We start from the raw sequence: 21,917 nt of genomic DNA on the forward strand, positions 1-21,917 counted from the left end.
ACTTCCTGTAGCCTTATCATTCTGCCATGAATGGAAGCCAGCTGAGCTGGCTCGAAGAGAGGCCCACGACAAACCACATTCGACCGTAGTGCAACGCTGCACGAGAGATTTTGTTCACGAGCAAATACTGTCAACGTTCTCCGACAAACATGCAAGTCGCATTTTGATTCCCGTACGTTATTGACGGAAGCTTACGATTTTTTCCATAGAAAGCTCATTTTGGGAACCCGGACCGACGTACCTTTGCACGGGGACCTTACTGGGTTAAAAACGGCCCTGCCATGATCAGAGGCCAGTCTGCCGTCATTCCACTTCTACCACGTGAGAGCGACGACGGTCTCCCGCAAGCAGGTGCCTTCCCAGTTATGCACAGCTCTCAGGTACAACTGGCCACACGGCGTGATGATCATGATGCAGGCAGTGACGAGAGCATAGCAGCACAACCTCACCAATTTCCAAGCCACGTGATCATCAAGATGAACGGCGAATCGGCAAAAGTAAGCTGGGGTAGGTCATCGGGGATTTGGCTGGAACATAATTGCTACATCAACTCCATTCCGGGCGACGACCTTGTATTTCTGATCATCCAGTGTCTCCCGCATGCCGATCTCCCGGAAAGCCTTAAACATGGGGCGCAGGCGGATTGAACAGGATTGGTGTCCAATCGTAGTAGTCGATTATATCGGGTGCTGTTTTCTCCCAAGGCTGACCCTCAAGATGACGGAGATAATTGTCGTAAGCTGAGCTCGAATGTTGAACAAGGCCTGCAACAAGGCCCGCTGTCGTGTTGTCCTGTCCAAGGGCATCGAAACTAGAGTGTGTCGTTCTTCCCCGGTTGCTGACCCAGTCGGTCCCTAGAGTGAGCATGTGCCCCAGAATCCGTTTGGCAACCCCCTCACATGTCTCTGCGGCGGTTTTGATGCCCTGGCTCTCTAACAGTATCATTATTTCTTCGCGCTCGCGGCAATTGCGTTCAGGAATAACGCTCTCCCAGCTAGAATGAGTCTTAGTCAATAGCTGCTACGTTCAAGGGATAGAAACTCACGTGGTCCGGGGAATGGCAGTGGGAAGGACGAGGAGAACGCCGGCACTGCGGAAGGACGTGGTGTATCCGTGATATCGATTCCCGCCGTATGACCATACTCTCCAAGTGTTCTTGTTGATGCCACGTAGGACACTGGGAAGCGGGATGTTGAGCTCCCGCAGCTGTGCATTAAGCCGCGATATGCAAACAAGCAAGACTCTCCAGATAAGTGTTAGGATGGTCTCGGCCTGCATAGCCTGCTCAACCTGCTCGGCCTGCATAGCCTGCACAGCCTGCATAGCCTGCGCAACCTGCACAGCATGTACACATTGTGACAGCGCGAGTGGGTAGTCGCCAGAAAAGTTGCCGCTGAATGTAGGAATCTGGAAGAAGCTCAGCGGGTCCTCGAACCAGGCAGCTTGTCGAGACTTCACGACATTAGGGACGTGGACCTGCCCGGGAATCTGTAGCAGTCGTATAAGCGGCTGTAGTTTGACCATCGTCTTTCTCCCTTGGTGGGCGCCGCCCATCTCGTTGTGGTCCGGTATGCGTTTTCTCTTTTTCTGCAATGGATGTGCCTGAAAAGGCTGACCGCGGGAAGGGTCATGTCCACGTGATTCGGTGGTTGTAGCCGTTTCGGGGCGATCGGTAGATTCACCGGGTAGTGTTGGTTGAGCGGAGACCAGGAGCGGTCGGCAAGGCTGGGGCCCAGGAGACAACGATCGAATGGAAGGCGTTCGAGGTGAAGGCAACGGCGACGATCTAGGCGATTGAATGGTCGGAGAGAGGGGTTGGGCTCGCGTCCGGCTCGCGTCACCCTGATTGAACGTCATTGACGAACTTCACAGTTAGCCAAATATTGAGGAAGCAGTATGCGGAAGATGGTCTTTTCGTACTTGTCAGAGGGGGGCAGCATGTGTCTAGCACCCATGTTGGCTGGATTGTGTCCTGAACATCTAGACGAAGGTGGCGCGTTCTGTTGAGAGGCGAGGAACGCGTGCTTGCTGAGTGCGCTGCTCAAGTCCTGCGCTAAGCCTATTAAGGCGGCATAGTGAGTGCACACTGGATTGACCGCTGCTCGCGAACTAGCTTCATGCAGCTGATATCCCCGCCCGTGGCTTCAGCACTCCAGCCCATCCACCACCCCCACCGCTCCATTCACTCCACCAGCGCATCCTGCACTCCAAATGCATTCCGCGCTGCAACGCATCCATGCTCCACTTGGCCTGTCAGCACTTCCGCTCTTACCACACCCCCCAAAATCCGGCTCGAGTCATCCTTGTTCTAGCAATTTAGCATATGAAGCCATCGGAAGCGCAGGAGATTACCTGAGGGCACATTTGAACTGCAGCAGGGCACGCTACGGCTAAGAATGTTAGCGCTGATTAGTTCACAGAGAGACTGCAATACATTATGTGACGGAACCACGAGCGCGAGTTTGTCAGACAAGTGCAAGACGAGAGTTAGAGTATGCCATTATGCTACAGACTTCCAGCGCAGATTCGTGATTTCCTCAACACGGTTCCAATACCGTTCATTGGTGACTAATCCGATGACTACCGCCGCATCCGCTTCCGGGAAGTCAACAAAGTCAACCCAATCTACCACGCCAGGCTTGAGGTTGTCCTCCTGAAGGGGGGACATGTAGCTTGCCGTACGAGCAACAACAATTCCACTCTGAAGTCTGTGAAACACCATCAACATTCTCTCCATCACACAAGGCTGTAGCACATCCTTCCTGATGAGACACTGGCAGAGCTTTTCTTTGCCACAATCAACAACCTCGTAGAAGTGCCCCTCAACCATTGGCTTGCCAACAAGCATAAACAAGTCCTGTAGTCCCGTGGTAGGGTCGTACGAATCTGCGTGAAACCAAATATACCGCAGGACTGACGTTCGAATGCAGGGTTTGTCGATTGGGTACATGAACACACGGCCATCACGCGGCGATGTTGCCAGCACCCACAGGCTTGTCTCAGAGACAAACAGGTGTATCTTGAAATCGAGGAGCTGAAGTAGCTGCTTCGGCGGGACCGCTCCGTTGTCATCGTTCTTGTCGTCGTCGGACGCTTGCCGCTCCTCGTACTGCGTCTGTTCGTCGACATGTAGCAAGTTGTGGGTAGTGTGGTTGTCTTCGCTGCTGTTGTGCGACACATCATTCGGCGATTCGAGTGCCTTATTCAGATCATCGTTCGGGTGGGCAGCCAGATATTGGCGAAACTCGACCTTGTTGGAATGCCAGTCTACTTCCTGAGAAGCGGCGATGAAGGCCACTAGTTGCGATGGGGTGGCGACGAAGGACACTTCTTGGTCGAGGTTGGTGGACATTGCCGAGCGGTCTGGTCTTAGTTTGGGCAATGGGCGCTTGGGAAGTTGTAAGAGCAAGGGATTCCGAAATTGGTTGGGGGAAGCTTTAAGAAATGGAGCAGCAATCAGCGGCAGTCGCTGCGACACGGGCCACCTGTCGAGGGCCTGCTTGATCCGAGGGCACGTCTGGAACGATCCACGGTTCTTAAGCCAGCGCCACATGAACCGCCAAGTCAAACATGCTCCAGAGACAGCGTCTGCAGCTACTAAATTATCAGCTGCTTATCTATCTCCGGCTTATCTTTCAGCTGTGAATAATATACGAAGTTGACCTTGTATGGGTCCATTTCTTCCATTCTGAATGCCAGGAAGTGCTCCTCGTATGTCTCGTAGTTATGGCATGGGCCCCACTTCTTCCCCATGAAGTGAGCTTGCCAGAAATCCGATGATGCCTTCTGTGCTCCCTCAAAGATGCCCAACCATGCTTTCGTTTCTTCGTTGGCTTTACCGTGCTTTGCCTGGTAGTGCTCGTGCATGCGCCGACTGCGCATTTCCAGCATGTGCAGCCACTTCACCGTATCATGGACACTGATAGGGAGTTAGTGTCTTGAAGTGATGCGTAAATATTCAACTGACCAGCTTGCGACATAGTCATTGTGCCACCATTGCGGGTTATGCTTGTCCCGCGGCGGTAGGAAATATTTTAACTCCGCTAACAGAAAGCGCCTTTCCTTTTCCCAACAGCTGGCAGGTAAGTACCGACACCCTTCGCGTTGCTTCCTCCATTGTTCGTGCTCCAGCAACGGCAATGCCTTGTCAGAAAAGAACGGCTCCGGCAATGCAGGCCTGGGCACGGCATGCCTGGGCAAGGCAGGCTCAAGGACGACAGGCTTTGTGGAAGGCATGACTTGCAGGGTCCGAGCATAAGGGTCAAGGGGGAAATGGTGCGCAAGAAGGCAAAGTTGGCTGCAGAAGGCAACCTTTTGTGCAGGGCGCATCGCCATTTATGTGCTCTACTCCCTGGTTACCTAGGTACCTAAGCTAGCGGAACAAGTGGTATTCCGAACCGGATTGGGCCACCCCGCCCCGTGCAGTGCTGGGCCTCGCCACAAAAGAAAACACACGCAGTTGATGCTGTCCGAGTTTGTCATGTGAGTCCATGCTGACCCCTGGGAACATGGCTGTCGTGGAGGATAGGGACGCAGCAGACTCCCCGAACGTCCTTTGAGTCTCCTGCTCTCCTGTTGAGCTCGACCCTGGAGGTCCTCGCCCACCTCTTCTGCTCCGCATCACGACTACATAGACCCACGGGTAGTAGCCGATAGCTAGTAAAGCGCCCTGTGCAAAGAAGCCATTTTCCATAGGGAGCTTCTCGGTCAAAATGAGCACGCTCAAGGTGATAGACAATGAACATAGGAATATTCCGTACGCCAGAATCCACTTAACGATAACGTTTCGCTTCTGCATGCGATGCAGGCTTTTCCCCGTGATGGTGATGAGAAGCGCATGGACCAGAAGTGGGAGGAGACCAGGGAGGGTGGAGATAGCCGTCGGGAGGCTAATGAGAGGCTTGAGCCACATGGAGAGGATGCTCAAGAGTGTGACGCATACACCCATGAGAGCCATCGCAGCAACAACACCCCATGGCCATCTCTGGTCAGGGAAGAATGTTTGCCCCAGGGGTAGAAGATGGTGCCACGTCGTTGGAGGTGTTAGTGGAGGTGCAGGTGATAAAGCACAGATGGATAGATGACTTACTATGTCCCCGCACACCTGCAGCAGCACCAGGTCTTGGAGTGTTGCTAGGAGGGGGGGAAGTTGCCAGAGGATGAAGTACATGGCCCACAAAATTGAGAATAGGCTGACGGTGACTGCCCATGTGACCAGCTCTCTGGTGCTAAACTCGAGAAACGGGTGGCGCTCAATCCGTCGTTTGTTCCAGCTCTGATTCAGGGCGAGAAAAGCGTAGCGCCCTAGCTGGAAGAAGAGAATGAGGCACCACAATGCAAGCCCGAGGGATTCGTGGATATGCATGGTGCTGCAGCAGAAAACATGGATGGCATGCAGAAGATGCATCAATTTGCTGGGTTTCTTCCTCCAACAACGAGGGAAGGACATCGCTCAGAGATATATCACTGGGAGAACCAGCTTGGCTTGCTTTTCCTGACTGCCCTGTGAGATTCGAGGCAGGGGTCCTTGTAGCAGTGGCAGGGATCCATCCATAGTCTGTGTAGGGGAGCGCGGCCCGACCCCTGGTAAAACCGCTAAGTCGAAAAGAGCGACATAATCAGTGCGCACTGGATTTGTTGTTGGTTTAAGCTTAGCGTAGACAGAGGGGCGCTAGTGGCGCGGGTTCCCGGATCATCTCTCGCATCGCTGGCTGCAGCGTTGCGTTGCATCCGGCACTCCATCCGGCACTCCATCCTCCACTCCATCCTCCACTCCATCCTCCACTCCAGCACTCCAGAGCTCCATCTGTATCTCTGTGTAGTCCTTAACTGGCCTGCCTTGTGCCGCGCAAGTCTAGAAGTCCAGCCCATTTTGTGAGAACTATTCGGACGCCGCAAATGAGGTAATGGGATACAATGATGAAGTACTGGAGTGCTGGAGTGGAGGATGGAGTGGAGGATAGAGTGGAGGATGGAATGGAGGATGGAGTGGAGGATGGAGTGCCGGATGGAGTCGTGGAGTGCACAGCGCTCCAATCCACCGGTGGGCGGGAAGCGGCAACCCACTCACTGACATAAACAAACTAGCGTAAAGCCCGCAGCATGTTGGGCATTGAACCACCCAAGCACGTTCAGAAACACCCGTAGAGGTTCCCGGCCCCTGTTCCGCCCGCGTCACACCCGCGTCACATGTCAGGACGCGGGCGGCCGAGGCGTTAGAGTTCTTGTACCCCTGGTCTTGCCATAAGCGCGAACCAGTAGTAACAACTGCCGCGCGCAGCACGGCATCCTAGCCCAGCCACCCGGCGGCCTGAGCTCCGCACTCCACGAGCTGATGTAGCAGCTCTCAGCTCGATATGTCTATTGCAGGTCACATCTACTTCGGGTTGCACCTGCCGCGCCCCTGGTTTGGAGGGTAGCCTTGCTGCGTGATTGGGATCATCCTACGAAGCTCGTTGATCATATGAAGGCCGGTTTCTCCCCATGGCAGAGCCCCATTCACAATCAGAGCAATATATGCACGACACAGCCACGTCTTCGCTGTGCAGTCTTCCCATTCACGACCATCTCTGCAATCGCCGCCCCGCATGGATTCTTCTCAACATCGCACTGCCAGGTCGGGACTGACTCGTCAGTTAGTAACCGCAGAATCAGGACCTTCAGCCTCCATACCAGCGCACTCAGCCCCTTCTCCTTCCTTGCCAGTGAGTGCAATCCCTCTTGGCCGGGTGCTGCATATCTGTATCGGCTCCGCGCCAACGGCCGAATCACCTTTAGCGCATGTTGGAATCGCTAACGCTGAGTGGTAGGTCAGCAACAAGGAACGCAACACTACCCGCAACAAAGCTCACTACAAGCTTGACTATCACAGATCATCCGTGGCTTGCAGTAAGCTTCAAATCGCCCCCTTCACCTGGGCTCTCAAGGTGCAAACGTCGAAGATAATTCAGTAGCTGACCATTTGCATTAGTACACTGTCGCCACAGGAAAATCCGTTGCATAGTGGACAGCAAAAGCACTCACGGTAAATGCGAGAGCTGCATCAAACTGAAGAGGAAGTGTGAGTTCCAGCCTGTTAATCTACAGCCAGAGCCGGCAGGTCGCGGAAGCAATGGTATGCAACAGTCGAAGCCAAGGAACCGGATTATCGCATCCTCGAAGATTAGGTCAACATCATCCTCACTAGCGGTCAAACACGAACTCCCGGCACCTGTCTGCCATGGCTCCTACCCGGGCACCCCCGCAGTAGCCTCTTGCCCAAACATGGGACCACCAGCAACGGGGCAGTACGAGCCAAGTGTCATCTTGACGGATCGCTCAGGTAAGCATTCGGTCGAGTGCGAGACCTGCGAAGCTATTAGTGAACTGGACTAACATACCACTAACAGGGCCACAAGACGTGAGCGGGACGAGACATCCACTCGAACACGGTAGCCGGCCAGGCACAGAAACGCCTAGTCATAAGCATGGGAATAGCTCAGGCTTCCAGATGGGTCCTTGGAAGCAAGATTCGGAAGACTCTCCGAGTCTCACTGGTTTCCATGGCTTTTCATCGCAAACACCTCAGTACCTAACCGGATGGCAACAATCAATGGAAAGCGTCCCGTCAAGTGGCGCTAGTTACGTCCGGGTCGAAGATAAGTGGGACCCATCACTGCAATCCCCATCGCAGACCATATTACATGGGAGTCAAGACAGCGGCGCGCCGCACCACGTCATGCTTGCGGGACATGATGCTCATCACGCTTCCTTCGACCTTCGCTCCTCCATGAGGCCCTCTATACGCCCGGGAATATACGCTCCTATCATCGTCCCGAGCTCTACGGCCTCGCCCGTTGAAACACACCACACGCAAATGGGCACAGGACCTGCACCAAGGCACCAAGGCATGACAGACCCAACATATCCCTGGCTAGGGCAACAGCGTTATTCATGCGTCAGGACGCCGGCATCAGAGTATGGCCAGACATGGTTCGCCAATTACAACAATAAGAACAACACCCCGTACCCCCAACAAGAGGAGGAACTGATGGAACCTACGTTGCCCCAGAATCAATAGATTAGGAAAAACGGACCACGGGACACTGGAAACAGAGAACAGTTCATCTCAATATTTTTAGACCTGGATCACTCGAGCAATTTGCAACCGTGCGTACATCTCTGCATCTCCTTGTTGACTGTGAATGCAGTGGACAGGTGCATGCGTACAATTGACCCATGGGGTTGTGTGGTAACTCTGTGTAAATTGTGTAATGCAGTGTATCTTGACTCGCGAAGGATGGAAATATGTCACCAGGCCAACAAGGGCGGATTTCTCGTCGAGTCACTGGATCCCACTTGCTCATGTATCATGCCGCGTCTGGTGACGAGCAAGGCTTGACGACGTGGTGGATGGTGTCACTCGCAGCCGCCTTCCACACGCTAGATTGTTGCAGGTGCACAAACCTGGAGCATCCGGGCAGGGGCTTGTCAGCAAAGCGGGCCTGCAGCGCGCCAATCCACTGGCGGATGCTAGCTCGGCTCCCGTGCGCCACACCCACTGCCTTAGTGAGACGGGCCGCGTGGAAATGCGCAGCAAGGATGCGGGGCTCGTGCTTCACAACACCCTGTCGAACATGCCTGCCATGACGAAAGACGAGGAAATCAAGCTTCTGCAGGATGCTGCTGCTAGGCTTGACCACGATGGTGTGGTTTGGAAGGAGTTTAAAATCACCGATGACGAAGAGGTCCATACAGCCCAGTGGGAGCCGGCGCACCAAGAGGTTGTCGACATGTTTGCGAGGATCTACGTAAGTGAACGGTCACGAGCTTATGATCGGGCTGAGGCTGACCTCGAATACAAGTCAAACGACGCTAAGGCGTATGCGGGAGAACATGACACGACGATCACTGAGATAAACATCCGACCCTTGACACGGTGGAAGAGGGGAAGCATCATGTCAGATAGACGGATCCTTTGCTGGTTAATTCCATGCAAGCGTGAATCGACTGCAGAGCCTGTCGTTGAGCGAGCGGACATTGGAAAAAAGAATGGCCACCCGGTGTCTTGGCGCAGGCCGGTTTCGCTTCCTCCGAACACGGTGCTGAACCTTATCAGCGGTGAGATCTGCTGCATTCTGGTCGAGTTTGAGCTGGCGACGTTGGAGCCCAGTGTGTGATCAGACGTCCGTTTTGCCTTCATGGACGAACGATGACATCGTCCGCGGGTCAAGGCTTCCTGCGTGAGGCAACTCCCAGCAGCGCGTGCCAGTGATCGTCAGATCAGCTGCTTTGGGAACCAAGACCATGTCCGCGCGGGCAACGTCTGCGGAGACACTGGTTTGCAGAATTTGGGCAACTTTCCTTGTGCTGCGGACTCGTCAGCATCGTTCTATGGTCGAGTGGTTGCGTGGGAGGACTTACGACCAACCAGTGATGTGCGAAATCAGAGACGAAGGGTCTAGTGACGGACATGCGTAGCGGTGTCGAGGAGGCTTCAGTTCGGCGATGTGCTTGAGCAGCATGTCTTGACCGGATTCATCTTTATCTCCGAGCCATGCTATCACAGCGTCAAGGTCCTCCCCTGCACGGAAGGTCAGCACGGCTTGATTCAGGGCTGCCAGTTAGGCTCGGGCATGGCGGGTGTCGCACAGAAAAAAAGTAGTGGCGCAAGGTCCCTGAAGCGTGGTAGAAGGCTGTCAATTACGTGAGCCAGAAATTTTGCTCCATTGCGTCTTTTCCGGAGCCGGTCCTGACTCAAGTCTTTACCAAGTACAGACTGCAGTACTTGATCCACCTCATCGTTCGACAGGCGACGCTCTTTCAGTGTGATATAGCCAATGCAGAAAGTGATAAACTGCGCATAGCTCTTCACCGCTGAACCAGAGGGTAGAGCATTGACCCTTTTGAGGTGTGCCTTGAGCGGATCATCGGGGCCCTTCAAAGGAGAGAGCAAGATCAGCGTGCTGGTGGAGGAAGGACATCTACTATGAGCTAAGGTTTCCCATCCTGTCTCTGATTTCGGGAGGGTTTCAATAAAGGCTGCGAACGCCTTCGGTCTTGAATCGCCAAGTCTGAAATTGATGTAGGCCATTGTTGTCTGCGACAAAGCTTGTCAAGCAAGATGGAAGTCCCATTGATGCCCCACTCGCGAGCGCCCAACGAGCGTTCACATCGCAGGCTGTAGGCTGTGCAGTGCCACAATGAAGTGGCTGGAGCCTTGCGCAGCGCTGCTGACCAACCCAGCTTATGTAATTGAGATACTTTACATTGCAGGAACATCAACAGGTTGAGTATTGGCGCGAAGATTCGCCGCCATAGAACCAGGTAACCCATATGTCATGACCGGGGGTGCCCGTCCTGCTCAAAGCAAGGAGCGCAACCTGGCTGCAATGCGTGAAGCAAGTTGGGTGTTGCGTTGGATGAGCCGCATGGTGTGGCTCGGGCGTCGAACCACCCTTATGATGGGCGGATGGGGATCAGCGCTACCATCAAGAGCATCAGGTGCCCACGCACAGTTCGGACGCAACCTGCTGTAGACGTGCTGTAGGCCAGCTACAGTGCAAAGTAGTTGAATCGAAGTCATCTGAGGAAGCCTGATGCGCTCTTGAGCGTCGCGCTTCCGAATTTCGCGAGAACTACCTTGATGCATGGCTGGCAGTGGTAACCGTCACCCCTGTGGAAATGGCAAACGCCTGCCTGCTTCACACCATGGACCGGAAGGCAGTCTAGCCTAAAAAGGTAAATATCCACAATGGACGCATCGGGACCCGTCAGGGGCATGCCAGTCTGCTCACCGGTTTCAAGGGTGTTCGCAGGGACACGGCCTGAGAAGAGTCTCGACTTGTGACATGCATCCCCTGTTCCTAGTAGCGCGTCTGTCCCGAGCGCCTCGCCAGCATCGACAGACAGGGGCTGCGATCACCAGTGCTTCCGGCCCGCACTCCTAGCCACAGCCTTGCCTTGGAGATCCCAGAGGCTTGCCCAGCGCTAACGCAGCCACGGCTCATGGGCGCCGCATGTGTCAAAGCTACTTGCGCTCAGAACGCAGGGCTCAGCTGCGTGCGGGACACACCAGTACACAAAAGTTCCGCAGGCAAGAAATCACAAGAACCTCGGACAATCAGCTACGCAATCATAACCCCCTTGCCAGGAAGCACTGTATGCTGCACTTCCAACAGGGGTTGAGGGGGTGGGCTGGTTCGAGAGCTCCTCTGCCGAAAGTCATGTCTGCCGTGCAGCAAGGCTATTGGTTTGGCAAGCAAGGTTATGAACGAATGTGCAGCTAGATACAGTGTGCGCATCGAGCTTGTGAGTAGGTAGCGAGGACTGGATAACCATGGCTGCGCGATTCTCACAATGGCTCACAAGAAACGGCAGGAGTTAATGGCAGGAAGCCAGGCAGGGTTTGGGCCACTCATAATACTACTCAAGGATCGCCGGCTTGCCGTACAAACAGATACAACTCAATGAAATGAGAACCCTTCCTACCCCCGTGTACATATGAAGTTGACTCGAACAATTTGACCCCTAAGCGAAGTCTGAACCCCGATGATCCACGTCTGGGCTTGCAGTTGGAGATGAGGGTGTGGGCGGTGGTGCAATCCACCCGTCTTCAAATATGACGATTTCGGATCCGCCATCCCGCTCATGGTCCGTGCCAGTGAGCTGTTGTTCATCCCGGTCTTCGAAGTTGCCTGTGCCGGTGCCAAGTGGCAGACTGAGGTGCCTGGCGTGATCGGAGAGAGATAAGCGGGAGAGCTTTACGTCGGGCACGCCTTGTTTGGCTAGGGACTTTTGAAGGGCTTCATCGTATGAATCGAGCAGATCGTCAACCTGTTGGCTGTATCCGGTAGTTGGTGTTCCTCGATCGAACGTGGTGATTGGTATAGTGGAGAACCAGGTAAGCGATCTCGGCTCGAATCGGGCCCCGAACAGTAGCGCGACATGGACAACGACGTCGACGGGAATAGACTCCTGGCAAACCTCGAGGGTGTACTCTTTTTCCTCGTGCTTGACGCTGTAGACGCGAAGACTCTTCTTCATGTCTTCCGAAAAGAGGACTCCCTGTACGAGGCAATTTGGGGGTGGGAATTGGAGAGGCCGAAGTGATAGCACAAGAGGTCGTTCTGGCAGATCTTGAGCCATGGTGAGTTGTTCGGGACAGGACGTTAGCATTGATACATATTGCCTGGGCGCGCTGCGGTGCCCCTTTTTATCCCCAACCGCCTTGTCGGCTACACGGGTAAGTAGCTGGTGAAGGGATCACGAGCCAGTTCGCCACAAGCTCTCTCGTCCACGACAGGGAACTTGCGCCCATGCGCGTAGATTGCTACCCAGAATGGAAGCTTGCCGCAATGGACGCATCAGGCTTAAGCTATGTTCGTCATCCCTGGATGTGTTCTCTGATCTTCACCTCAGTGCGAGCATCTCACGCCACTCTATTGACCCCCTTGTCTCACTAACATGCAGAGATTCGGGGAAAGGCACATGAGAAGCAGTCAAATCACCTAATCGGTCTGTCTGCCGTGCTGGAAACGGCAATCCCGATTTGCGGACACAGACATACTAGCGTAAAGCCTGCAGCATATCGAGCATTGAACACCATCCGAGCATGTTCGGAAATGCCAGCGAAGCTTCCCCGGCCCCTGTTCCGTCCGTCCGTCAAGCCTCGAACGGTTGGCCCAGGGCTGTTGAGGCGCTAGAGTACTTGCACCCTGGTCTGCCTTAAGCGCGAACAGCAGCAATGCCTGCCGCCTACAGCACGGAGTCACGCTTGACTCGACACAGGTACCGGGCCAGCCACCCGGCGGTCTAAGCTCCACACTCCACGAGCAAATGCAGCGGCTCTAAGCTGGATGTGACCATTGCGGGCTGTATCTGCTTTGGGATGGTCTGGAGGATAGCCTTGCTGCGTAATTTGGGTCAGCCAACGAAGCTCGTTGATCAGATGAGGGACGGCCTCTCCCAAGGGCAGAGCCCCATTCACAACCAGAACAATATATTTGTGTCACAGTCTCGTCTTTGCTGTGCAGTTTCCCCATTCACGATCATCTCTTCAATCGCCTCCCCCGATGGATCCCTTTCAACATGACTCTCGCTTCCACCAGGCAACTCGGCTTTTGACTGAGCACGGCATTGACCCGAAGAAGATGAACAAGGAGCAGCTCCACAACTTCGCAAACACGCCGCTTTATGCACAAATTAAGTCTATCGGGGTTCTGGAAAGCGCAACTCGACGTTCGCGAATCGACCACCCGGATGCCGCCGCGGACAATGCCTCTGCAAGGCCACCTCCAGAAGCTGCCGCGCCCATCTCTACGGCGAATCCTGACCCTGACTTGTCGGGTGTTCAAGCTGCGGTACCAGGGGATGGCAGCAGTACCAAGGTCTCTGTTGGAGCCGGGGCTGTTGCTGACGTTAAAAAGAATGAAGCCTCCGTGTCTTTCACGCTCACGTATCTGCAGCTTCCAGGGAGGCAGTGGACCTTCCTGGCAACGCTTCGTCGTGGGCTGGAACCCATCGGCCACCACAACATCTGTCCTACCGAATCTGCCCGCCAACGGCTCCCCTATGACCCTGTCCGCGAAGCCGCCAGCCCACCCAGCCCATTTGAGCTCCTGAAGCTCACGATTCCTCTCCCGCCCATATCAGATGATGCGCCAGTCACTCTTTCGGTGGTTTTATATCAGCCAGTGCCCGAAACATCACATTTCAGATCTCTTCGCAGGTTTCGTGAATTCACATTTTACATCCCTGGAGTGTACGAGCTGGAGCTGAATGCCCGCGATCTCGACATCTGGTTCGAACAGGCCCAAGAGCACGGCAACGGTTATACTGAGGGCATCATCGATAACGTTTCGTTGAAGCTACGCAGCAAACCAGGAGCCCAAACGGCATCACGAGCATCTCGACGCACAGATTCGCGGGCTGCGGGCGATGACTGCCGAACCCTCCCACGTGGCTCCACACACCGTCCGGAGATCGCAGAGCCCGCACGCAGCACACTGTCGGAACACAACAAACAGTTCGAAGTGGCGCGGCAACGTTATGATGGCCTCACATCGAGCCTCCATGGCCTCGCGTGGCAGCCGACAATGACAAAGTTCACCGCCGGAGCTTCAGCATACACGAAGAGAAAAGTGGTGGATGAGAAGGGTGCGTTGCCCAACAAAAGGCGACAGGGGTCCAACGTCAGCCCGAAAGTGGCTTCACAAAAGTCGGTCCGTAAATGCCCCTAGCTCTTTCTGTATATTGACAGCAAGACTAACAAGTAGATGTGCAGGATACGGACGGGTTCAAGCAGGAATTAGCTAAGCTACAGGAAGTAAACAAGAAGCGATTACGAGCAGCTAGGGTTAGAAATTCGATAGCGTAGGGGTAGACACAAAACAGGCGTCTCTCAAGCTCCGTGTTAGTGCCATATTGATGGTGATGTCCAGCAGCTTGCCTATGATAATGATAGTGACAACGGTTCGAACAGTATCATCGACGCCGGCAATGAGAGCCCGACCGAGATGCACAAGGTGCATGCTTGAAATGCTCGTGCTGGCTTCCGCAGAGTGCAGCCAATGTCATAGTAGGGACGGCTGATATGAAGCTATCACCAGACTGCCTGCGGACCCGCCTTACCACATGCGCTCGGGGAGCTTGCTGCGAGGCGCTGTAGTTCCAGGCTGCGGGGCGCTGTAATTCCAGGTCGTGGGGCGCTGTAGTTCCAGGTTGTGGGGCGCTGTAGTTTCAGGCCGAAAGGTGCTGTAGTTTCAGGCTGAAAGGTGCTGTAGTTCCAGGTTGTGGGGCACTGTAGTTCCAGGCTGCGAGGCGCTGTAGTTCCAGGCTGCGAGGCGCTGTAGTTCCAGGCTGCGAGGCGCTGTAGTTCCAGGCTGCGAGGCGCTGTAGTTCCAGGCTGCGAGGCGCTGTAGTTCCAGGCTGCGAGGCGCTGTAGTTCCAGGCAAGAACCATAGTACGGCCGCGAGCTCGACTCCTATGATACGCCGTGTTGATACGGCATCGCTCATAACATGAGACAGGCCTTACGTTGGACCTGACACAACCCATTGCTGGACCGTGACATCGTCAGTGCGACTACAACCTCTATGCAGTCGTGTACAAAGCTGTCTAGAAGAGCTGGATCGTCCTGTCATAGCTCATCCCCATCTCCAAGCCTCGTCATCAAAGCAACGAAGACCTCAGCCAGTACATACCATGATAGCCTTAGTACCTTATGTACCGCGTAGCCGGAGTTTGTAGTACATCGCCTACAGCCCGTGCCCTTGTGACCAACCTCAGCACCTCTACCCTAGTCGAAGATATCCTCACAGGCACGCCCGGAATCTTTATCGCACGGTAGGACCAGAGCTTGGGTGTCACTATGTGCTTGACGGAATACGCTCGCTATGTATCCCGATATAAGCTTCGGAGTCTCATGGTCTGAGAGCCAAGCACTAGGTGCTTTTACAGGATATGCAAAGACTTAGGGAAAGGCACATGAGAAGCAATTCAAGGGAATGACTCTGATGTTAAGTCACACCAATCGGTCGGTCTCAGTGAAATAGCAACCCTCTCTTACTAACATAAATGACAAGCATAAAGCCCCGCAGCATGTCAAGCATTAAACCCCACTAGTGCATGTTCAGAAACGCCACTGAAGCTTCCCCGGCTTTTGCTCCGTCCCCCACGCTAAGCATCAAACGCCAACACGAGGGGTGCCGAGGCGTGAGACTGCGTACTTTTGCCCTGGTCTTGCCTCAAGCGCGGACAGCAGCAACGTGCAGCACGGCATCAGCTACCCTGTGGGCAAAACTGCCATATTTAATTCAGCGAAGCGGGACCATATTGGGTTGATTTGTTCGACTTACCTCAACCATCTTTAGGTATCCTCCTCGACGTGTGGCCTCTTAGATCTGCTCCGTGACTCGGGCTGTCTGTTTGTTGATGCACGCCTCCGCTTCTTTCGACTGGAGAAAGCGAGAGGCGCAAGTTTTGATATGGCTTTGTCCATGCTTGCCAGGCTGGTTGCTGCTGCCTCGCGCACCCAGTCTGGCATGTCAGAGCCTGAGTCAGGGCTTGAGTCCTGTATAACCACCTTGAGATCTTCTAACACGGCATCGAGTTGCCCATTTATGTCATGCCAGCGGACATCTAGTCGCGTTGGCGTATTGGCACGGGTTCGATTAGGGCTTGACGGCGACGGCGGACCTTTGTCCAGTGACGTTGGCCCAAATATCGCGCCTACTGGCGGAGGGGCCTTGGACTTGAGTGAGATGATAGTGAGCGGTAGGGTTGGACTTGACATCGTGCGAAGAAAGTCCGCCTGTTCCACTGCGAGTACGGTTGGAAAGATGCCATGTGAGCCTAGGCGAAGGGCGAAGAGAGGGGTTCTTATGCTGAATGAGATGTGCCCCAAAGCGCTCTTGCCAGCTTGTCTCAACGAAGACGGCGCAGTTTCACTTCGGATGGATGGCCCATCAGCTGTAATTACCAGTGGAACAGGCCCTGTCATGCTAGAATAGGCCGCTGACCAGAGCTTATGTCGCATTAGTGCATGATTTTCGCAACATGAATGGGAATCTATGATTAACAAATGATAGACGTTCTCTACCGTCACACCTGATGGGCGGTCTCGAGAACTTCAGACAAGCAAAAGCCTCTCCGCAACCCTACACAAAGCCATTCCGGAAGTACTGGCTCTTCTTCTGACAGCTCATCTCGATTTCCAAGCTCAGTGATCAGAGTGATAAACATCTCGGCCTGCGCACACCTTGACATATTCGACAAGTATCGTGTCGCTTCAGTTTGTGGAATGTCCCTCCCAGCCCAGATCTTCGTGAATAGCATCAGCACTTCCAATCTGTCCCCGTCGGACCACTTTCGGACATCAGTTAGAATAGCAGCGAGGTTCTGATCCCAACACTGATGTCTTGGGCGCAAAGAGAATGGTGTCAAGTCCCGAACGTGCCTCTTCTTTGCTGCAGGAGCAGCCTGGCCAGATCGTTGACGTTTACCTGCGATCTTCGTGTTGTAGCTGTCGTAGATGCCATCAGTGGAACCAACAAGGAATGGAGATTCAGCGGCGCTGGGTGCTTCTGTGGGTGAAGCCTCATCAGGTAAGCTCGGCCGCAAGGAGGGCGATGAGACTGGCGATCTTGCCCCGTCTAATGATGTACGAGTGAGGCTGGTGGGCGCGGTTGTTGAGTTTGAGTCGCAGCGTTGCTGAGCTTCACAAGGGCTCATCGATGGGACTGGTCCTGACTGAGCAACCTCACAACCTGCAGGCGGCATGACTTGGTGTCCCATATCAAAACTGACCGGGGCCGGAGTGTGGCTACCCATAAGGCCAGTTAGTTGGCCTTGGTGGACATCGTCATCCTTAGCGCAAGGAGGGTCTTTCTCAAGCCGCTCGTTGTTGTCTACATTGTCTGACTCGGGCAGAGGTAGGATAATTCCAGGGGCAGCTTCCTCAACGGCGTCGAGCTTAGGACTGTCCCGGAGGTCGTCTGGATCTGACACGGACATCAGGATTGGTGCGGCCGGTCCTTCTTCCGCAACCGCAACTGCAGGAGGTGCATCTCCTGGCTGCTGTATGTCTACTTGAGATGGTGTGACTGTGCTATGATAAGTACGTATTCACCTCTAGCCCACAGCTGACACAAGAATCTGATGGACGACCAGGATGAGCGAGTATGCTACTCACCATCGGAGCAAGCCTCGGGCCCAAGACTTTTGCCGACACTGCGAGGCATCCCTTCTGACGATGCCGGGGATGTGACATGACCTTGTGGCTTCTCATGTTGTGGGAGCGGGGGGGACGGAACCTCGTGCTCTTGTGAGGTGCTAGGTGGCATTCTACTGATTGTGACCGCTGCAATTGTAGACAAGTCTGTGTGAACCTTTGCACGCCTGCCACGACGACGTCGATGGTTCTCAGGGTTGCCAAAGCAGGTGATGAAGGTAGTCTCCTTTGGCATGATGGTGAAGATCAACTGGGTGACTGAGCGAATGTGGTCAACACTAGTGCGAGGGCGCTGTGAGGCACGGGTCATTAAATAGACATCGAGGATCTCCTACACCCTTTGCGGATGGGCCTCGTCACCCGATCCATTGTGCTCTGCCGCAGAAGGCAAGCTTTCACAGCCGCTCTCTTCTCTTTGTGTCGAGTCATGCCAGATGCGTTGTCCTAAAGGAGAAATGATTGAACGTGGAGTGGGGTTGACGAAATGTGTGTACAGCCATGGCCTGATGCAGCTTTCAACTTTTGCCTCTTCTGGATAAGAAGATGCGCGTGCTGCTCACGCGATTTAGTCCATGGCGTGGTCAGTCAAGGGTGTTGTGCTCAGCTGAGGACTGCCCGAACGGGAAATCACAGCAAGTAGCCACTAAGGCCGAGTGTGCACTCGCCCGAAGAAGCAATCGGCCACACCGGCTATGCTAAGTAGCTTATCAAGCATGTTGGCAGCTTTCTGCATTCTGGAAACTGCAAGCTGCTGTCATCTCTTGACGTGGGGTCTCGATAACAAATACCTTGTAGCTGCAGCTGCACACCCGACCTGAGACGACCGCTGTTCCGGATTGCCCGATGTGGCAGCAAACCTCCACCGACACTTAAATTCCTCTTCGGAACTTTCGCCTGTGTTTTGACAAGCCTGAACGAGTCTCTCCATCAGACAAGCATGGCGCTATGGCCGAAATAAAATTATCTCCAATGCGGTTCTCAACGAGCAGCTGTGCGTGAAACTGGTTTTGCAAGAGATGAAAACATGGGGGCGATTTCAGGTACTATGTGGGCTGGCTTGAACGTTGTATGACTACGACATGGTTCGGTAAGGCCCCAGTGGAGCGCAGTTGCATTTATGAGTAATCTTCTGGAATACAAGCGGCACCATTCACAGTAAATTGAAAATCGTGCCTGCTCTCGGCTCTTGATACAGCAGCATTGACGACGGAGAGCATTAAACAATTTGTCGTAAATCTAAGAAACTAAACCTCTCCTCGACTAGAATCAGCGCATCGCTTCTTTGTCCTACTACGCTTGCTATTCACATAGACAGCGAGTCTTGAGCGTGAGCATCGTATAAATAATTTAAGGGAGACCTAGTATCACGGCCCCAATGCAGTTCTTTGAAGCATATGAAGTAGATCGGTGTTTTTGGGTCGCTCTTGGTAGTGGCAACCTTAATGTTCAACCATTTCTATAGCATGGGATTATTTTCGCCGGACGCCTAGATAATTCAGGTGGCTTCAATGAGCAATGAGCCGTTTCTGTATATTTTTGACGTCCAAAGAGGTTTCAGTGGTGATGATAGAGATCGATAGCCTCCCGTAGTATTGAGGCTAAGCGCAATGAGCAAGGCGGTTGTTACTGAAGATCCACGGTAATGGACAAATAGGCGAGACTGGTGCACTTTTTAGGGAAGCTCGGAGCGTTCCTTCGCAGTGATTATGATAATTGATGCTTTGTAACTCCAGATTAGACATATCGTGCCTTGCCGGGGGATGTGATTTGCTGAAGGTCAAAGGCTCCCTGCAACCCACAATCCGTCACACGTATCCATGTACCTCAGGTCAATCAATGGACGCTTGAACCCTCTTTCTCGAACCACATTCGTGTGTAGCTCTGCCGATCGTCAGGACATTGACTGTCGCAAGCTTTATGGTGAATCACAATGTTCTTCAGCAGGATCTGAGCTCTGATCCGCCAAATATCTACGCATTATACGTGCTGAAGCCTGCTCACTCTGAGCATATAAAAACATGGATAACACACTGGGATGGACCTAGAGAAAAGCTAGTACAACATAAAAGACTCAGCATAATGACGGTTCTTGCTGAGTAAGCATTTCATTGACGTGACTTGTGAGGGTGAGGAGGTAGATGAGTTTTCTCACTATTGACAGCGTGAAATGCAGAAACGTTCGACTTGATAACTTTGAGAACAATTAAAGGCAGAGACGCATAGCTCTTAGCGCAGCATTTCTGGGAACGGTATTCACTTCTACACCATCTGCTTTAAACTACTTTATGTCTAGTTGCTGATATTATGACACTCTGGATCAAGGACTGCATCAGCTGTGCATAATATACACCGTTACAGCTTGCTAGTCTATCCCCCTCTACTCTCCAGAAGGAGGGGGGAGGAAAGGAGAAGAAAAACACGACTAGTCCATGAGTCTGTCAACCTTGTTGTGAATCCTTGCAAGGATTTACAACAAGTCAGGAGGTGCAGCCTGGATCCGCCCAAATGGCGAACAATGAATGACACGGACACTCGTCGCAGGTCAAATGTGGTGGTCGCCGGTTGGCTCGTTCTCACAGTCATTTGTTGTTTACCATTAGGTATCGCAATAATGGGACCGTCTACGTTTTGCAGCGTGTCATCTGCCAGCCGCCTAGTATGTGGCTCGTGTGTGCAATCACTACGCCCGAGGCACAGCTTTGACGGAGCTCGCGTCTTGGCTAAAGATAATCGGTAGGCCGATACAGACAAGGATGACAAGCTTCGGCAGATGTAGGTTTGGCTCTGAGGATTTTGCAAATGGTCGGTCGCGACCCATTTCGTCAGCCTGGTATGGATGGCATTGCAGGCTACTGATGTTGATATTGGATGGGGCAGAGCGGAAGTGTGTATACAGATTTGCCTGAGCAGAAATGAGAAACTCGTGTCCTTTCAGACTCCTCTTTTCCTGGAGTAACTAGGACTCACATCTATCATTCATATAGTCTTGTTAGAGCTGTCCCGTTCACGTACGACCATAGGATCGAGAAAATTGAGGGTCCCGTCCGCTCCCCTGTACACAAGCTCGATACCGCCGGATCAGTAGTTGGGTCGGTGACGACCAGCGAATCCCCGGTGTTGTACGTGTTGCCTTAGTTTTTTTGTTTCGAACACTGCGGTCGTCCTAGAGATTGTGTCCCGTTTCAGTTTTTGATACTCATCACCGTTGGCAATCCATTTTTGCCCTACAATACCGGTCATGCATTCCATGTGGGAGGAATTGTAGCCCTCTCAGCGTATCAGGAAGAGGTTATTCCGCGACTGCCACTACAGTAGCATAGATCAGTGGATTCGAATGATACCTGTGGCCTCTCTGGGAACCCAGTAACATCGAGCGATGAACGGGGGGCTTCGTCTTCGAGAGTCCCGCTATCTCGTGCCAAGTGCTATCACCCGCGTAGTTGAAGAGTGGTTCGAGGTCCTCCTCTGTGTATTCGATAGGAGCGACGGAAACACTCGCGAGAAACTCGCCTTCGAGGTTCCGGAAAAGGCGATCAGTATAATCAAACCGCTGTCAGTCTTGAGCTGTTCCCATGAGCGGTACGGAGCAATATGTGCCTCTGGATCATCTTGCAGAGCCGGTGGCGCGACAAATTGCGAGCTTGCCATTGCATGAATGTGCTGTGGCTGATGAGCATTGTGTAGCCGAGCTTGCGAGCAGAAGCTTGTTCAAGGGCGACCCTCGTACAAACTGAAAGTCGCTGGCTCCACTTAGCCTTGTCGAATCCAGGATGGGCATTCTGGTGAAGACAGCACAACAGGCAGCAGGAATAGAGTGCTCCATATGCGCCACTTCGTCGAAATGCCGTTCGTCAACTTGCACCCAAATATGAGCTCACCCTATGGTTCTGTGATTGTCTACAATCTCGCTTACAATGCGCGAACCATTTGCACAACTAAGATTGTATGTCGAATCCCACTAGAGTGACGAGAAAACACGCACACACACACACACGCACGCACGCACATAACCTCGGCAAGCGATTCAAGCCCCCCATGTCTCCTAGCAGGCTCAGAGCTAGCCTCTCATGTCCTGCAGAGTGCATCAAGCAGCCGGAGCCTCGGTCACATCAGCCAAGATCAAGTAGTAGCGGAAGTCAGAGGTAAAATGCGCGGGCCTGGTCATGGTTAAAGCGGGTGGTATAGGAATCAACACTGCCAAGTCGCC

The 21,917-nt window shown here is 53.5% G+C and overlaps 7 protein-coding genes across 7 annotated transcripts; 2 read left to right on the top strand and 5 right to left on the bottom strand.

The window, feature by feature from the left end:
* Nucleotides 1-621: 621 nt before the first annotated feature.
* Nucleotides 622-5,170, bottom strand: B0I36DRAFT_348181 (uncharacterized protein; the record flags this gene model as incomplete). The annotated part of the gene is made up of 8 exons (XM_046156656.1): nt 622-994; nt 1,046-1,786; nt 1,921-2,059; nt 2,353-2,384; nt 2,556-3,517; nt 3,664-3,919; nt 4,641-4,984; nt 5,090-5,170. The coding sequence occupies 8 exons, from the start codon at nt 5,168-5,170 to the stop codon at nt 622-624; spliced, it is 2,928 nt and encodes a 975-aa protein (XP_046013898.1).
* Nucleotides 5,171-7,420: 2,250 nt separating this feature from the next.
* B0I36DRAFT_320707 (uncharacterized protein) lies at nt 7,421-8,152 on the top strand. The gene has a single exon (XM_046153583.1). The coding sequence runs from the start codon at nt 7,490-7,492 to the stop codon at nt 8,057-8,059; it is 570 nt and encodes a 189-aa protein (XP_046013899.1). The 5' UTR covers nt 7,421-7,489; the 3' UTR covers nt 8,060-8,152.
* A 1,194-nt stretch (nt 8,153-9,346) lies between these two features.
* On the bottom strand, nt 9,347-10,126 carry B0I36DRAFT_104602 (uncharacterized protein). Its single transcript, XM_046147767.1, has 2 exons — nt 9,403-10,126; nt 9,347-9,348 (listed from the first exon to the last, which is right to left on the bottom strand). The coding sequence occupies exon 1, from the start codon at nt 10,070-10,072 to the stop codon at nt 9,590-9,592; it is 483 nt and encodes a 160-aa protein (XP_046013900.1). The 5' UTR covers nt 10,073-10,126; the 3' UTR covers nt 9,347-9,348; nt 9,403-9,589.
* Nucleotides 10,127-11,508: 1,382 nt separating this feature from the next.
* B0I36DRAFT_348183 (uncharacterized protein) lies at nt 11,509-12,126 on the bottom strand (the record flags this gene model as incomplete). The annotated part of the gene is made up of 1 exon (XM_046156657.1): nt 11,509-12,126. One exon carries the CDS (start codon nt 12,124-12,126, stop codon nt 11,509-11,511), a length of 618 nt encoding a protein of 205 aa, XP_046013901.1.
* A 1,677-nt stretch (nt 12,127-13,803) lies between these two features.
* B0I36DRAFT_320712 (uncharacterized protein) lies at nt 13,804-14,176 on the bottom strand. Its single transcript, XM_046153584.1, has one exon. It carries the CDS (start codon nt 14,052-14,054, stop codon nt 13,878-13,880), a length of 177 nt encoding a protein of 58 aa, XP_046013902.1. The 5' UTR covers nt 14,055-14,176; the 3' UTR covers nt 13,804-13,877.
* A 1,693-nt stretch (nt 14,177-15,869) lies between these two features.
* Nucleotides 15,870-16,535, top strand: B0I36DRAFT_104622 (uncharacterized protein). Its single transcript, XM_046147768.1, has one exon. The coding sequence runs from the start codon at nt 15,966-15,968 to the stop codon at nt 16,488-16,490; it is 525 nt and encodes a 174-aa protein (XP_046013903.1). The 5' UTR covers nt 15,870-15,965; the 3' UTR covers nt 16,491-16,535.
* B0I36DRAFT_320713 (uncharacterized protein) lies at nt 16,315-17,525 on the bottom strand. The gene has a single exon (XM_046153585.1). It carries the CDS (start codon nt 17,491-17,493, stop codon nt 16,582-16,584), a length of 912 nt encoding a protein of 303 aa, XP_046013904.1. The 5' UTR covers nt 17,494-17,525; the 3' UTR covers nt 16,315-16,581.
* Between the last annotated feature and the right edge of the window lie 4,392 nt (nt 17,526-21,917).

Source organism: Microdochium trichocladiopsis (genome assembly GCF_020744255.1).
Source record: "Microdochium trichocladiopsis strain MPI-CAGE-CH-0230 chromosome Unknown B0I36scaffold_4, whole genome shotgun sequence".
Lineage (NCBI taxonomy): Eukaryota > Fungi > Ascomycota > Sordariomycetes > Xylariales > Microdochiaceae > Microdochium > Microdochium trichocladiopsis.

Coding starts and splice junctions, on each gene's coding strand:
- B0I36DRAFT_320707 (XM_046153583.1), top strand. CDS start 7,490: ATGGGTCCTTGGAAGCAAGATTCGGAAGACTCTCCGAGTCTCACTGGT.
- B0I36DRAFT_104602 (XM_046147767.1), bottom strand. CDS start 10,072: ATGGCCTACATCAATTTCAGACTTGGCGATTCAAGACCGAAGGCGTTC.
- B0I36DRAFT_320712 (XM_046153584.1), bottom strand. CDS start 14,054: ATGGAGGCTCGATGTGAGGCCATCATAACGTTGCCGCGCCACTTCGAA.
- B0I36DRAFT_104622 (XM_046147768.1), top strand. CDS start 15,966: ATGGCTTTGTCCATGCTTGCCAGGCTGGTTGCTGCTGCCTCGCGCACC.
- B0I36DRAFT_320713 (XM_046153585.1), bottom strand. CDS start 17,493: ATGTCCGTGTCAGATCCAGACGACCTCCGGGACAGTCCTAAGCTCGAC.